The 15139-nt window shown below is 35.4% G+C and overlaps 1 protein-coding gene and 3 long non-coding RNA genes across 4 annotated transcripts; 3 read left to right on the top strand and 1 right to left on the bottom strand.

Moving 5' to 3' along the window:
* Nucleotides 1–319: 319 nt before the first annotated feature.
* Nucleotides 320–1922, bottom strand: LOC114543357. The gene is made up of 3 exons (XR_003690004.1): nt 1887–1922; nt 509–581; nt 320–353 (listed from the first exon to the last, which is right to left on the bottom strand). It is a non-coding gene; the product is annotated as an uncharacterized LOC114543357 (long non-coding RNA).
* A 5015-nt stretch (nt 1923–6937) lies between these two features.
* LOC114543354 lies at nt 6938–8431 on the top strand. Its single transcript, XR_003690001.1, has 4 exons — nt 6938–6973; nt 7497–7571; nt 7933–7979; nt 8400–8431. It is a non-coding gene; the product is annotated as an uncharacterized LOC114543354 (long non-coding RNA).
* On the top strand, nt 8431–11008 carry LOC114543355. Its single transcript, XR_003690002.1, has 3 exons — nt 8431–8486; nt 8797–8893; nt 10986–11008. It is a non-coding gene; the product is annotated as an uncharacterized LOC114543355 (long non-coding RNA).
* Nucleotides 11009–11018: 10 nt separating this feature from the next.
* Nucleotides 11019–15133, top strand: LOC114543353. The gene is made up of 3 exons (XM_028562375.1): nt 11019–11025; nt 11909–12186; nt 15015–15133. Exons 1-3 carry the CDS (start codon nt 11022–11024, stop codon nt 15033–15035), a joined length of 303 nt encoding a protein of 100 aa, XP_028418176.1. The 5' UTR covers nt 11019–11021; the 3' UTR covers nt 15036–15133.
* The last annotated feature ends 6 nt before the right edge of the window (nt 15134–15139 follow it).

The following is a 15139-nucleotide window of genomic DNA, read 5'->3' as shown; positions in this document are numbered from 1 at the left end:
CAACAAAAATGAAACGATAATGCAGATAATTGTGCCAGATATGGGGCTCCAGAATGAAACCAGTCGAGGTACAGCGTTATTTCAATTGATTTGTGAAATCTTTACTGGGGGTTAACTTCGAATTTTATCACATTCCCATATAGGGGAATTACTGAATAAAAAAATAATGTCCAACAGTCTTAATATGACATAATAATAAACTGAACATATACCAATGTAGCCTGCAATATTTATCTTGCTTGGTATGTCAGTCCATCAAATCCATGTATGGCACAGCGATGGATGGAGGTGTAGTCAGTGATAAAGAGAAAGGTAATAATTAGCGACTCCTGGGTTGCCATAATTTATTTGATCTAAAATTGAGAAACAAGGAACAAGTAAATTAATATAATTGTCCATAGTTGTGAGGCTATCAGCATTGTGATATCCCAGGTTTGTGCGTACCGCTACCATGGGACAAACATTCCTTAGCGAACAAATAGTACTTCAGTGAATTGCTAGAACATACCTGAAGAACCGCCATAAACTTCAATTCTCAAAGATATGTTGCCATACCAATTCGGCTCTATATGCAATAGAATCTACAATTGAGATTACAATAACATCACTTTAACACAATTGAAACTATAATTGTATGTGAATCACAAGGCCCTATACTGTATAGTAACAGCATGTATTTTGTGACTTCTATAACAAAAAGAATATACAGAACAAAATGCAGGCTGTTTTCTTTCATATTCACATAATACCCCCAACCCCTGGATATTGGTAATTGGCAATTACATAATAGGAAAGAGAGAAAATAAATCTATTTTTAATAACACCAGTGTAAAATGAATGACATATCGAACTGTACAGCAAAATGTTGTGTAGGCATAATTCTTGTCATGCCTCCCATCACCAGATATCATGAAATTATCATGGTTTTTTAATGTTTAAATTAATCCGTTTAATTTAAAAAGCACAAAAATACCACCAAAATATAGCTAAAGAAAAATACTTTAACCCAATCGCTTCTGTTTTAATCCAGAAATTAATCAATATTGCTGTTAACCTGACACTGCAGTGCAGCTCTAAAAATCATATCAAATTACACGGATTACAAACGGAAATATAATTCGCCTTTGGAATTTCGTTATTTTCTTCGTTATTTTTATCCTGTCGTCTTTTAACCGTTACATGTAAACTGTAAAGGCTTTAGTGATCTTTTCTGATAGTTTTTAAGTCAGGATGGGCAGAAAAACTCGAAAAATATAGCTTTTTTTATTTGTTATTGTGTATAGCGAGGCGTTGCTCAGCCGCACGCACATGTGGTTGTCACCTGAGGTTAGAGGTATCAAAAAGGTAACGTTGCCTACCCTGTGGGGGTAAAATAAGCCCGGTAATCGATTTCCGGGGTAAAATTGTCCCTAGAAGTCAAATTTTCGACAATATGGTGATAATTAAATGCACATTTTCCGGTCCATTTGTAAACACGTTTGTTGGAAATATCACTACAAATCGCCAAAGCGACTGTATTTCAAGTAAAATAGATGAAAATATTGATCCAAATGTATACTAGAAATATTTGGAGGTTTTTAGGCGAGATTTTTGGAAGGCTTTGCGTATTTTCGCTTCTCTAAAATTCAATTTAAAAAGTACAAGTTCGGCAATAAATATCTTGGCTGATACGAAAGCTTTTGAAATGAACTAAATTTATACAAATAGGTAAATGTTTTTTCTTTGAGATAACACAATTTCTAGTTGATTTGATAAAATACTTCCAGATAAAATCGAAATTATCTGTGTGCGCCGTTTACGAGCAGACAGCAATGAGTTTAGTGGTCTCATATTTATTAAAATGGGTGAAGTATTCGCACAGTAATCACAAGTTTAAATCAGCTTACCACTTTGAAATATCCTCTGATCGGACGTCTAACTGAGAGGATCCCTTAAACATCGAGAATACTTCATTAACAAATGCCGCATCCTGTCCTGTTTGAGAAGTTACGAGAACTTCATCTTGGGTATTGGTTACTCCTTACTCTGTTGAAAGTTTCATTCTGTTGTATGAGGACAACACTTGTAGTTGGTGTGGTGAAAGGATGCAGATTGTCCGTTGGATGTTGTGCTTTTGTATTAAAGACGGACCTCATTAGATATCAGCGCAAAATTGACACATTCATGGGAGTCGAACCCAATCTCCTAAAAAGGAGTATCCGAAATGTGTTCTTTGTGTGGCCAGGAAAAAGCGAGAGCTACAAGGCAACTCGCAAACCGACTGGCAGACAATACGAACGCACAACACAAAACACACAACCGACGACACAACATCCAACAACCCACAACCCACTAACTCTGTAGCTGAAACGACAAAAAATATGGTGAGTTGTTCCTAGAAAAGCAAGCATTCAAAGCATGAAGGCAATTGTGGCTGGGGATTTAACTGACGGCATGGATATGGGGGTGGCTTCTTAGGGTTGGATACTGAAACTAAACTACGATCGTCTTTGTCTGAAAAACACAAAAAAAATTATTAGTAGCTCCCTAGAAAACGAAGAGCAAAACACAGTTAGACAAGCAGTGCCGTGTTTCCAGATACGGGACAGAGATTCTTAGCTAACAGAGTGGCCACGGGGATCTACTTCTATTAAAAAAATAATTACACATACCTTGATCCTCCTAAAGAAAGAACTCACTTACCTGAAAAAACGGTCGCAGATGGCTCTGTTTATAGCCTGTAGGCTCTTGCATAATTGAGCAAAATTAAGACAACTTGATTGGTTATTTCTGTGCACAGGTCAATCTGTCATTGGTCAATTTTTGTACTCCATGATTGGTTCAATAAAAACCAATCAGATTGGTTAATCTATATTCAAATTTTGATCCCGTTTCTTTGATATTTGCAAGGTGATTGCACAACAAATGTTCGATTTCACACGTTTTGGAGCATATTCCAAGCCAATGTATCATAGTAGTGTGTATTGTTCGATTATTCTCTCATGAAGTTCACAAAAAATTACAGTTCAATCATTATTAAAAGGCTTTATTCCCTACCAGCTTTAGAACCCATCGAGCAGGAAAGTCGGAATTTAAAAGGCAAGTAAATCTTTCAAACTGTTGTAGCATTTGAATTATGTGGTACATTTAACTACAAACCTTTCAGAATATTGTCGAATTGGGCATGGCATTGAATAATATAAATATAAAAACTGACAAAATCGCAAATGTGGTAAATTTCAAGGCTAAATATTGCAAATCCAGTGGAAATATGGCGTTTTACCGCCATGCATACATAGCTATTCACAGGTATATATCACGCGTTTATATATTCAATATTACACATCAAAGCGGCCTAATCCTTAGGATATTGCCCAAAATGCAAACGAAAACCGGTTGCAGTGGTTTAGTTCAAATATTCAGTACTATTTGATATATTAGCGTCAAAATCGAAACCTTTAGAAGATTTTTGCCGATTTTTATATAAACATACCTGATGATATGAATTACGCATCACCGGCAATAATATTTCACAATAATAAAATATGGAAAACAAATTCGGGCAAAAAGCTGAAATTCTGACCTAGTTCCGATTCGAGCTTGTCTTAAGCACGTGCTTACCAACGATTATCGCTTAGCACTTATGAAATGCTATTTCTTCGATTCTTTTGCACATCCTAGCCCAAAATTACTCAGAATTACAACAGATGATAACATGTAAAATTGGGACGATTCGAAGACACAGAGTACCAAAGAAGCAAAAAGATATGGAATTTCTAAAATATATCTTGCTATGGGTGAGTAATTTGAGATAACAAAGAACTATTATTTTGATTATTGTTTTACTTATAATACAATGCAGGTTATAACTATATGCTGTTGGAATATACTTTCAAACAATCGTTTCAACTGCTATCGTTTAGTGTATCCGGGGTCTTTAGCCCAAATATTCTGAATATTTAATGTCTTGCTTCTGTGCAACATTATTGTCGGGAGTAATAGCCTATTTTGCTGTACAGTTCCATTATCATTCATTTTACACTAGTGTTATATAAAATATAATTTTTATTCTCTCTTTCCTATTATGTAATTGCAGAACGAAATATTCAATATATTAGTTACCAAATAAACTCATTATGACAATCGCTATCGGACGTCTATTGCATCGGAGATACGACTTGTGGTAAGCCAAATCAATGTTATTTCTCGCGATTTTTCTATGAAGTCTTACATTGTGGTTTTTTAAAGATTCTTCAATGTTTCCTCAGTTTGCGAGCTGAGAACTAGCCCTTGTGCAAGACAAAATTGGAAAAGTTAAATTCACTTCGTATGTTATTTGTTCTGAAAGGAAAAGGTTGGTTAATGATGATAGTGCAACGCATGTCAGTATTCTGCTTCCAAAATTCCTTTTTAGCTCGCCTGCACTTTAGTGCAAGAAGCTATTGCTATAGTCTTGTCGTCCCCGTCCCCGTCCGCGTCCACACTACATGATAAGTAGAATGTTAAGATGCCACTTTTATATTCCCATTATTTTCAAATTATCTACTTAAGGTCTATTTGTTAGAAAGAACCATTACCAGGGGGAGTGAACATTATACAACAAAATATAATGATAAGGTCAATGTTAAAATGCTATATTTTTTGTATACTTTGGCTTTACATCAGAGGATCATTATCAATATAAGTCATCAATATGCATTGTGACTATTTAGTGCCATTTGGTACACATTTATACAATAATAAAAGAGTTTTGCTCAAAATTATCAAATGATAAGGTGAATGTTAAGCTAATTAGCATAATGATAAGGTCAATTTAAGATGTTATATTTTTTAAATATTACGGCTTTACATCAGAAGATTCATCATAAATATAGCTCATCGATATCTGTGACTATATGGTGACATTAGTACACATTTACACAAAAAAATGGGAATTTTTTTCAAAATTTTCAAATGATAAGGTGAATGTTAAGCTATTAGCATAATGATAAGGTCAATGTTAAGATGCTATATTTTTAAATATTATGGCTTTACATAAGAGGATCATCATAAATATAAGTCATCGATATGCATTGTGACTATTCATTTATACAATAATAAATGAGAGCTTTGCTCAAAATTATCAATGATAAGGCAAATGTTAAGCTAATTAGCTCATGATAAGGTCAATGTTAGAGTTATCCAGAGTTATCACGCTCATTACGATTTTCAGGGCTATTGTGTAGCCCTGTTTTTTTTTAGTTCAAAGTTGTAGCTAATTATATTTAACGAAAGTATTTGTACAACCCTAAGCCAAATGAGAAACTTTCAAATATTTTCACCTGTATGCTACCATTTGTTTGTATTGTACATGTACAATTATAAACTTTGAGATTGTGTTTATAAATGATTATGTATATAAAACATAGTCCAACGTTAAAGTTGTAATTTGTAATAAAAAGATCGGTAATTTGTGCTTCATACAGATACCTTTCATACAGAGTTTAGCCTTATTCTAGACAAACAGTGCAGGCGAGCGTTAGGTGATTTCAGCACCTCTCTGGTTGCTTTACCGGTAGCTGATGTCAATTGGGGCCATGCTCTGTTCAGCCCCTGTTACCTCTACTTTTGTAAAAAGTGATTAAATTCAAAAAAATTCAAATTCAATACATCCTCACTTTGTTTTAGTTCTGCAGAATAAGACACCGAAATTGTCTCACTGCCTTACAACGAGGCAATGAATGTTATTCTTGTGTGCTTACAACAGGTAACTTTTCCATCATAATATATCATCTGGCATTAAGTTTCGATTGAAGTTCAACTTTCTTCATTTTCTAAATTGGAATGGAGGTGTTGTTGTTGTTCTGAGAAACTTTCCAGAGGCACTGCAAGATAAAAACTTGATACATTCTTGAAAGCACTACTTACGTTTAATATGTACAGTGTTATCTAAAATGGCAAGGGAAGTAAAGTTGTGCACTTTTCACACCAAAATCATGAACTAAAAATTTACTTTGCATTCAGGTTTCAAATTATGATTTTTTTCCTGGATTATTTCGTGTTCCTCATGATATGCGCCGACCTCATTTGTTCGCTAGAATTTTTCCAGTACGTTCTTATCATTCAGTTTTTGCATCTATCATAAATATCTTACCATAACTATGCCAAACATACCATACCATAACCATACCACAACATATCATATATCATATCATATAATCATATCATACCATAACTAACCATAACCAAATCATACCATACGATAACCATATAATTCCAAAATTATATCACACCATACCATACCATGACCAAATCATACCATACGATAACCATATCATACCATAATTATATCACACCATACCATACCATAACGAATTTATACCATAATTATATCATACCATACTAATAATTTAATTGGATATTTTATTGTAACATGTGAAGGTATTAACAGAGCTGTGTACGTACAACATTTTTATTGTCAAGATGAACAGTAAGAACCTGCTTGACTTTTTTTCAGCGGTTGTCTGTTCTCGTTTAAACGTTTTGTATATTTCGTCTAGTTTGTCTGATGCGTACTTTGGAGATTGGTTTGGTTGCTCATTCCGCGACGTTATGCGTATCCTGTCTCACCATATGTATGTTAGAAATGCCTTGCCAGTTATGCAAGGTAAGGCTACTTAAGATAGTCTGGAATTTGAGACTTTTTTATGTCCATTAGCACTTTGTAAAGAATGAAGTTGATTTAAGTAATTGCAGCGTTTATAAGTATATTGCTTTGGAATATTTGAAATCGTGCCTTGATAATGCACTCAGTGAATTTACAGAAATGTACTTCAACAAACTCCAGCCTAAATGTAACGTCTCTTGTTATGCGATACTCCTTCACAAATACAAATTTTTTGAGCAATAATTTCTAAATTTTCGTTCCTTAGACTGCTCCCAACATATCTGGAAAAGTTTACTAAACTTTCGCCAACGCCTCAAGTTGTCATACCACTGTTAGAATTGCTTCCTGGTATGTTTCTTAAAGTTTCGTAAATTAAGAAATCTTTTGCAAATATCAATGTACCCCCTAAAGAGGATTCTGATTGAGCAATTCTGCCGCTAACCATAGTTGATCGCCTTTTTGTACAATCAGCTGTGTTAAAATCTCGTATTTCTGTTTACCAGATGATGGAGATTTGGATAAATAGAATCGCATACATAAAATATATGTATAGCTTTCGTTGCCAGTCATGATATTAGGATTGAAACCGCACATCAAAATGGGCCTCTTGTAAATATAATCAATAAAAATATACCTGGAACGTGTAGTAGGTGAAGCCACGAATAGAAATTGAGGAATACTAAAATGGTGGCTAGGAATATTTTTGTTATACCTCTTCTCAGCTGTACGCAGTTCAGCACAGCTAGTGATTGCATCGGTTATCAAGCCAATCAGATTACGGCTAGTTCATTTAATACCCAGCCTCCTCTTTTTGACGTGATTTGCTAGCCTGATTTCGTATTATATTGGGTCAATTTTGTTTATTTTCCAGACTTGGTCTTGAAGCTAGAGGAAGAATTGCATACTGTAACATCTTCATCGTCCAAATAATTACACATCCCGGCAGGTGCAGTATACAATTTATTTGAAACATTGTTGAAACAAGCATTATATGACTGCAGCCTCGTTAGAAATGCCTTAACTTTTGCAGTCTTTTGTCTTTTTGTCACCCAGTTACATTTTCGAACTTCTGGTCAAAGTACGAAATCACTCGAAAGTGATTTCATTGTCCGTTGCAAGTGAGTTTATGAAGTGGTTTCCGAGCTTGTTTCAACATTTCATTTGTTAAATTTGATGTGCAAAGGATTTTAGGCGATTATTGAGTTGGAGCAAGCTCTGGATGACTCAATATGCCAGTATTGCAGCAAATATTGTTAAAACTGGGAATGAAATGCATACATTATTTAAGCAAATCTTCTTCAATGTAGATCAAATTGGTGGTGCAATACAAAGACAGTTCGCGGACGCCTTGAAAGTATGTTACAGTAGTCTTTGACATGATAGAAGACTTAGTGGTAGAAATTTGGGGAAAGGGCTCGTATGTTGATATTTTTTGACGTTTATTGCTGTATAGCTTTCTTGTAACTCCCCTTATCTACATGTTTTCAAGCAGTCGTTACCTGGTTTCCTTTGTGTCGTAATTGTTGTAAACAATCATTTTCAAACAATCATTTTCACGGATAAAATCTAGTCCAATCTTTCCACATTATAGCATCCCAGGTAGTTTTTCAAACGGCGATGCATTAGGGTCGAGCGAAAGAAAGATGTGCAACAAGCTGGCACATTTACGTGCAATCATCTCAACCTGTGTTATTAAAAGTAAACTCTGCATGGCAGTTAATGAAAATAGACAATTCATGTATTGCTGTAGCTAAATTAAGTTTCTTGTTTTTAGGTTCATGTTCAACAGCCAGCGAATGACGGTTGAAGAGGAAGCAACTGGATGTTTGGTCAACCAGCAAAGCAGCTGGTGGCGTCAAAGGTGATCATTACGTCCACCATAGCATTAAGCTACAAGATGATCTTTTGTATAGTCATTTTTTAATAACGGTGATTGATTTAGGAAACCTATAACGGCTCTTCATTACTTTTTGACGCTCTTAAGAAGTTCTACTGTATAATTCTACAACAAATCTGAGGAATTACAAACCGATTTCATATTCTAATTGGGAAACTCGTATTTTAGGCTATTCTCTGCTAGTTGGGCTATTCCCTATAGTTATGCTGATCGGATTCATATCTTTACAAACGTGTGGCTCCAGGAAATCTGATCAGAACTTTTCATGCTACAGCGATATACCAGTGGAAATTCAAAACCTACATGTCATCAAGAAACATCAGATGTTTGTTGGAATCCTCAAAAGTTCTAAACTCTTCGTACAAAAACAGGTAGAAATTTTTTTAATATATTTTGAAAGGAGAGTCTCTAACCCCTCATCGTTTCTGGATTACTACTACTTTTAAGCGGTGTACATGCAATAATACCACTACACTATCAGTGGCAATTCTAAGGGCGTCCCCTTTTCCACAGAACAACGTGAACTACTTGACAAAAATGGGATTGCAATAGGTAAGTTAAAAAAATTAAATCGTAGGAAAATGTCTAGTTTCATGTTACCTTTTAATATAAAATTTGCCCAGGTCGTCCAGATGAATTGTTCGTCTCTTGTATAAATACAGCTAATGTGATTTTTATACAGATTAATCTTACTGGACCTTTTGATGGTGCTTCCTTAGGTCGAAATTCTAAATCGGTTAGGGTTTTGTGTGTTGTTAAACTGATATAGGAACGATATTTCATATCCTAGTCCGTTACGTTAATTCACAATGATTATCTTTTTTTTGTAAGAGTTTTGATCTATGGAACCGACTTGAGACACAAAAAACTTTTTGTTGAGCCACGACGAAAAAACGAATTTACAGAGGTTAGTTCTATTGCCATCCAGCAAAATCTTAAGACTAGACTTTTTAACAAATGAAATATAGTTAAACAGTTCATCTGTACTTTTTACGAGGACGAAAACGGATCATTTTGATCAGGAGGTTATGTTCAACTAAATAACTCGCAATGAACAAGCTGATTGAGGTTTGTCAAAGGATTTATGGTCTGTTTTAGGCAATGGAAGGATTTTATGAAAACGTTCGCAACCCATGCAGAGAACAAGCGTGCTGTTTCTTGTCGTTTGCCAAAGAAAGGTATGGTGTCTACTGTATTTTTTCGACGTATTAATACCAAAGTCTTTAAACACATACATTAAGACGGCTTGTCAAGTTTAAAACCTTGTATATATAAGCTTGTTGGCGAATCTGCTGAAAACCTGTCAGATTTTGGAAATAGGTAATAATTTCATGTCCAGTGTCCGCGAATATAATCCTTGATTCAAATCTTTTAGTATAAGCAATTAGGTCAGGGTTAGGGTGAGGTTTAGAATTAAAAGTTAGGAATAATTTCGTGCATCCTGGACATGAAACAAGTTATGGACATGAAACTATGATCGAAACATACAAGTCAACACACATCCTGAAACAGACCGTCAAAAAATTGATACGAGCCTCGGATGTTTTACAAGAAACTCCTGTGTTTCTCACGTTTAGGTCAAAAACCGGGAAACGAAGATTTAACTGTTGAAATTGACATTTTCTATTATTTTTGTTTGAGACCAATATGTGTGCCAGGATCAGGTGACCAGCTGTGCATTCACCCCAGGTTCTTGAACAAGAAACACACACGGCCAAGGCAAGTGTAAATGACTTCATTGACCGTTGGTAAATAGGCTTGTAGCTCAAATTCTACATACCATGTACCCATTTTCTTACACGGTCGATACACTGAATAATTTACTATCTACTGTATAGGTGCACAGGTTGTATAACCACCCTCGCGATTTTGCCCTTAAAATAAGGTAGTAATCCCCACAGTTCATGAAAGTTCTCTTGACTATTTTCAGAGGCATTTGTGCCATACAAAGTGTTATCATGCAAAGACGTGTCATTAATAATTTGCTGCACAAGTACTACCACTAAGAGATGTTTATATTGGGCTATTCGGCCATTGCCATTGGCGTATACAGTATCGTCAGATATGTTTGGTATTCACTATATTAAATATACACACTAATTTAGGCTCAACTCAACATATATATGCATGAGCGATATACTTATGCTGATCGGATTCATATTTACAATTACGTGTAACTGCAGGAAGTTTAATCGGAACTTATTTCATCCTACAGCGATATACCAGTGGAACTTCAAAATCACATGTCATCAAAAACATCAGATGTTTGTTTGAATCCTCAAAACAGTACCCGACTCCGCAGTTTTAAATTCTTCGTACGAAAACAAGTAGAAATTTTGTAATATATTTGAAAGGAGAGTCTCTAACCCCTCTTTTCTGGATTACTACTATTTTAAGCGGTGTTCATGCTATAATACCACTACACTATCATTGGCAATTCTAAGGGCGTCCCCTTTTCCACAGGAACAACGTGAACTACTTGACAAGCCTGGTATTGCAATGGGTAAGTTACAAAATAAAATCGGAGAAAAATGTCGGTTCATATTATCTTTTATTAAAATTTTAATATCTTGAAGTTAATTCTTAAAGAAAATTGTACTACGAGGATGGTTGCTTTCGGATTTGCGGGAAAATTTAGATAGTTCGATCCTGCGATTTCATGAGTCAAATTTCACCAGTGTAATATAGTACAAATCAACATAGAAATTCGTATCGTCAATATCGTCAATTGAAGAAACAATAGGGTGAAATGTCAATATTTTCAAACAGCTTTTGGAAATCAACAGGCAAAAAAACACGTGCTTTATATGTAACAAGACGCCTACTAGGCGTTATATGATCGCGTCGTTCACAGCGGCGTAGCCAGCCCAGCTATGCAAATTTTGTGTCGTAAATGTTCTTAATAATAAAATGAACAATATACCGAACTATAGTCGCATGTTGAAAGCAGGAGAAACACAAAACAGCCCATTTCGAAACTGCTTGAAATCCTTTAGTGCAGGCTTACTCTGCTCGGCGTGTGCAGTTAGTTGTATGTGTAATGAGTGTAAAGATAACACTTGCTACATTTTGATCGCTTTATTGATTCTACTTTACTGCTTCAAAGTTCGAAGGTGAAACGAAATATGCCCAAAGTGAATACAACACGTGATATAACTAGCAACTTACCTGTGCGCAGGTTCCCGATTAGGGTGATATGGCCCGCAGCTAGCGACGCTGGGGTGACCCGAGAGGAAAATAAAAAAAAAACCAAGCCGAAACTATAGATCGCTGTCGCTACGCGACGCGATCAATAATATAGTGCCTTTATCTATTTCACTTTCCAATCTGACACTGGGATAGTCCGGATGTTTTGCAAAATAAAAGCAGCCTTTCTTCATGTACAGGTCCCTCTGTTCTCCAATGTACGTCACTTCCGGTGAAAAAGCCACGAAAAAAAGCCAACTTTGAGGCCAAAATGAACGAATGCGTCATCGAAGAAAGAATGCGTCAACAGCGCGCCATAATTAAGCGCTCGACCGCATCTGAAGCTTTACCTCCAAAGGTCGCAGAGAGTGTAACAAACGAAAACTGCTCACCGAGAAACATTCTGCGAAATGGTGCAACATTGCTAAAGAAGCAAGAGATCTTAGGTCTCGCCTACAGAAACAAACATATTACGCAGGTATATGAATTTACTATGCTATAATTGCAACTATTTCAGCATATATAAATACTGATCCAGATTGGTACTGATGGTTGAATAGCTGATATTGGTTGAGCAGGTAATGATACTGTTTAGCAGATAAGGTTTTTGAACAATCTGGTGGAGGTTTCAGTGTGCAATTATGGGCAAAATCCAGGCAATTATATATGGCATATTCACCACTTGGCGTAGCCAAGATTTAACTTCACAGTTGTGAAGTTAAAATACTTTTTAAGGGTCATAAGTAGCTTTCTTGTTTTTCAAAGCTTTTTACGACAGTTGAAAAATTAGGTCACTATCCAGTGGATAACTTTATCCATGCACCTTTTGAACAACTGGCCCCAAGGCTGTAAACAGGATTTTGCCAGGGGGCACTGTGTGTTGAGGAACAGGTGCCCCCCATATAAGGCTTATGTCATCACTGATATAGTGCAAAATTACATGTTTCTTCCAACAATATATATAATACAGGTGCTCTATAATAGTGCTATTAGTTTTTATAAAGCTTTTGTAGATTTCAATGAATGTAGGTGACAAATGAAGAAATCCTATATTAGATGTCAACCATATTATAGTCCAAAAGGGTTGCTGGGGCAAACAAACGTCATGATCTGCTGCCAGCATGTTTTATTTTTTTATTTGCGCTGATGCAAACGCCGTTCAGCAGCCTTCAAGAGTTTTACTAAACAGATTATTGCAATGGACATTTCTAGGCATATCGTCGATGCCATTCTCTAAATTTTAAAATTCACAATGACACATGTTGATAACCACATATTAACTCTAAGGCCTAACTCTAAGGGCCTAACTTCACGGGCGCCTGTTCTCGGCGAAATGCGAAATATTTTGCCTGTTTCTTTTGAATTTCGACCGCTTGAATCAATTAATTATGCATCATTGCTCACAATTCAAAAGAAGCAGGAGAAATATTTCGCATTTTGCTTGAAAATTTAGCCCGTGGAATTAAGGCTTAAGACAAAAATTTATGCATACAATTTCAAAAATTACTTACCCTTTCATGATATAAGAACACAAATACATTTACACTACATTTTTAACATAAATTATTTCCCATTGCTGGAAGCCATCTTGTTCCAGTCGCGTGTTCCAGTTCGAGTTGATAAACATAAAACAAATGATTCGCGCGGCTTTTGCTCTACGATGGAGATTACAAGAACATCATTTTCACACAATTGAAAATATGATTGTATATAAATCACAGAGGGTCTATACTGTATAGTACAGTATGTATTTTGTGATATCTATAACACAAAAATATACAGAAAAAAATACAGGTTGTTTTCTTTCATATACACATATACCTGGTAAGAAAGCTCCATTTTAATGAGATTTATCGAACTAGGATATGTGCGAATTTGTCATTTGTTTATAATATTCAACAGCAATTTCAAAGATTTACTTGCCTTTTAAATTCTGATTTTCCTGTTGGACGGGATAGTGAAGCGAAGAACATTTGATGAGAATATTCGAAGTGTATACAGCAAACAACAGCTGAACATCACGTGTTTTATGTAGAACGAAGTTTGGCTGTGAATAGCCAGTTATAAATCTTCAATCTCTTTACACCTAGGTTGAAAGAAAGCTCCATTTTAATATGATTTATCGGATTAGGATATCATGGCCGTAAAACGCCATATTGCCACTGGGTTTAAATTTACTATATTTGCGAATTTGTCATTTTATCATATTCTACAACAGTTCCAAAGATTTACTTGCTTTTAATTCATTTTCCGTTTCGACGCGATAGTAAAGCGAAGAAATACGATCATACTGTCATACATTTAATGAGAATATTCGAAGTGTATAGAGCAAACAACAGCTGAAATCATGTGTTTTATGTAGAACGAAGTTTGGCTTTGAATAGCCATTTATAAATCTTCAATCCCGTTTACACCTAGGTTGAAAGAAAGCTCCATTTTAATAAGATTTATCGAACTAGGATATCATGGCAGTAAAACGCCATATTGCCACTGGATTTAGATTTACTATATTTGCGAATTTGTCAGTTTATATTATTCTACAACAATTTCAAAGATTTACTTGCCTTTTAAATTCTGATTTTCCTGTTGGACGGGATAGTGAAGCGAAGAAATACGATCAAGTGTATAAAGCAAACAACAGCTGAACATCACGTGTTTTATGTAGAACGAAGTTTGGCTGTGAATAGCCATTTATAAATCTTCAATCCCCTTTACATCTACGTTGAAAGAAAGCTCCATTTTAATAAGATTTATGGAACTAGGATATCATGGCCGTAAAACGCCATATTGCCACTGGATTTAAATTTACTATATTTGCAAATTTGTCAGTTTATCATATTCTACAACAGTTCCAAAGATTTACTTGCCTTTTCAATTCCGATTTTCCTTTTGGACGGGATAGTTGACCTATTCAAGAGAGATGTAAGAGTATTATTTAATTTTGACTTATCCGCCGTTTAAGCTATAAATGGCCTTGATACAAAGGGCCGGGACTATAAGTAAATGTGTGGAGCTGTATTATTATTATAAATCCAGACTGTCTTAGAGCGTTTTGAGATCGTTTAGATTGTTGTACGAGAGTTGTTTCATGAAATTGTTGTAAATTGAAAATAGAAGTAAAACCAGCGTGTGCAGGTTAATTTACTGAAGGAAGCTTGCCAAGAATTTAGTGAAAATATTTGACAAACTTTAAGCAGTTTTCATTATTGGCTGAATACCAACTGTATATTTACGGTCTACACAAAGGTCTCGGAGATGTCAATTTCAAAACAAAAAGTCAATTTCGTTTAAACTATGTACTTACAGCACGGTTTTTACCCTGGGTGACACATTGGACGAGACGAGGCAGCTCGTCGTGAAGAGAAGCGTGGCGTCATAGAATTTCACGTCGTTGGGAACTGGCTGCGAGGACAGCTCTCTCAAAAGAATAT

The sequence above is a fragment of the Dendronephthya gigantea genome, unplaced genomic scaffold (genome assembly GCF_004324835.1).
Source record: "Dendronephthya gigantea isolate DGI-Jeju-01 unplaced genomic scaffold, DenGig_1.0 000442F, whole genome shotgun sequence".
Taxonomy (NCBI): Eukaryota; Metazoa; Cnidaria; class Anthozoa; order Malacalcyonacea; family Nephtheidae; genus Dendronephthya; species Dendronephthya gigantea.
This window is presented reverse-complemented; position numbering and strand designations above follow the sequence as displayed.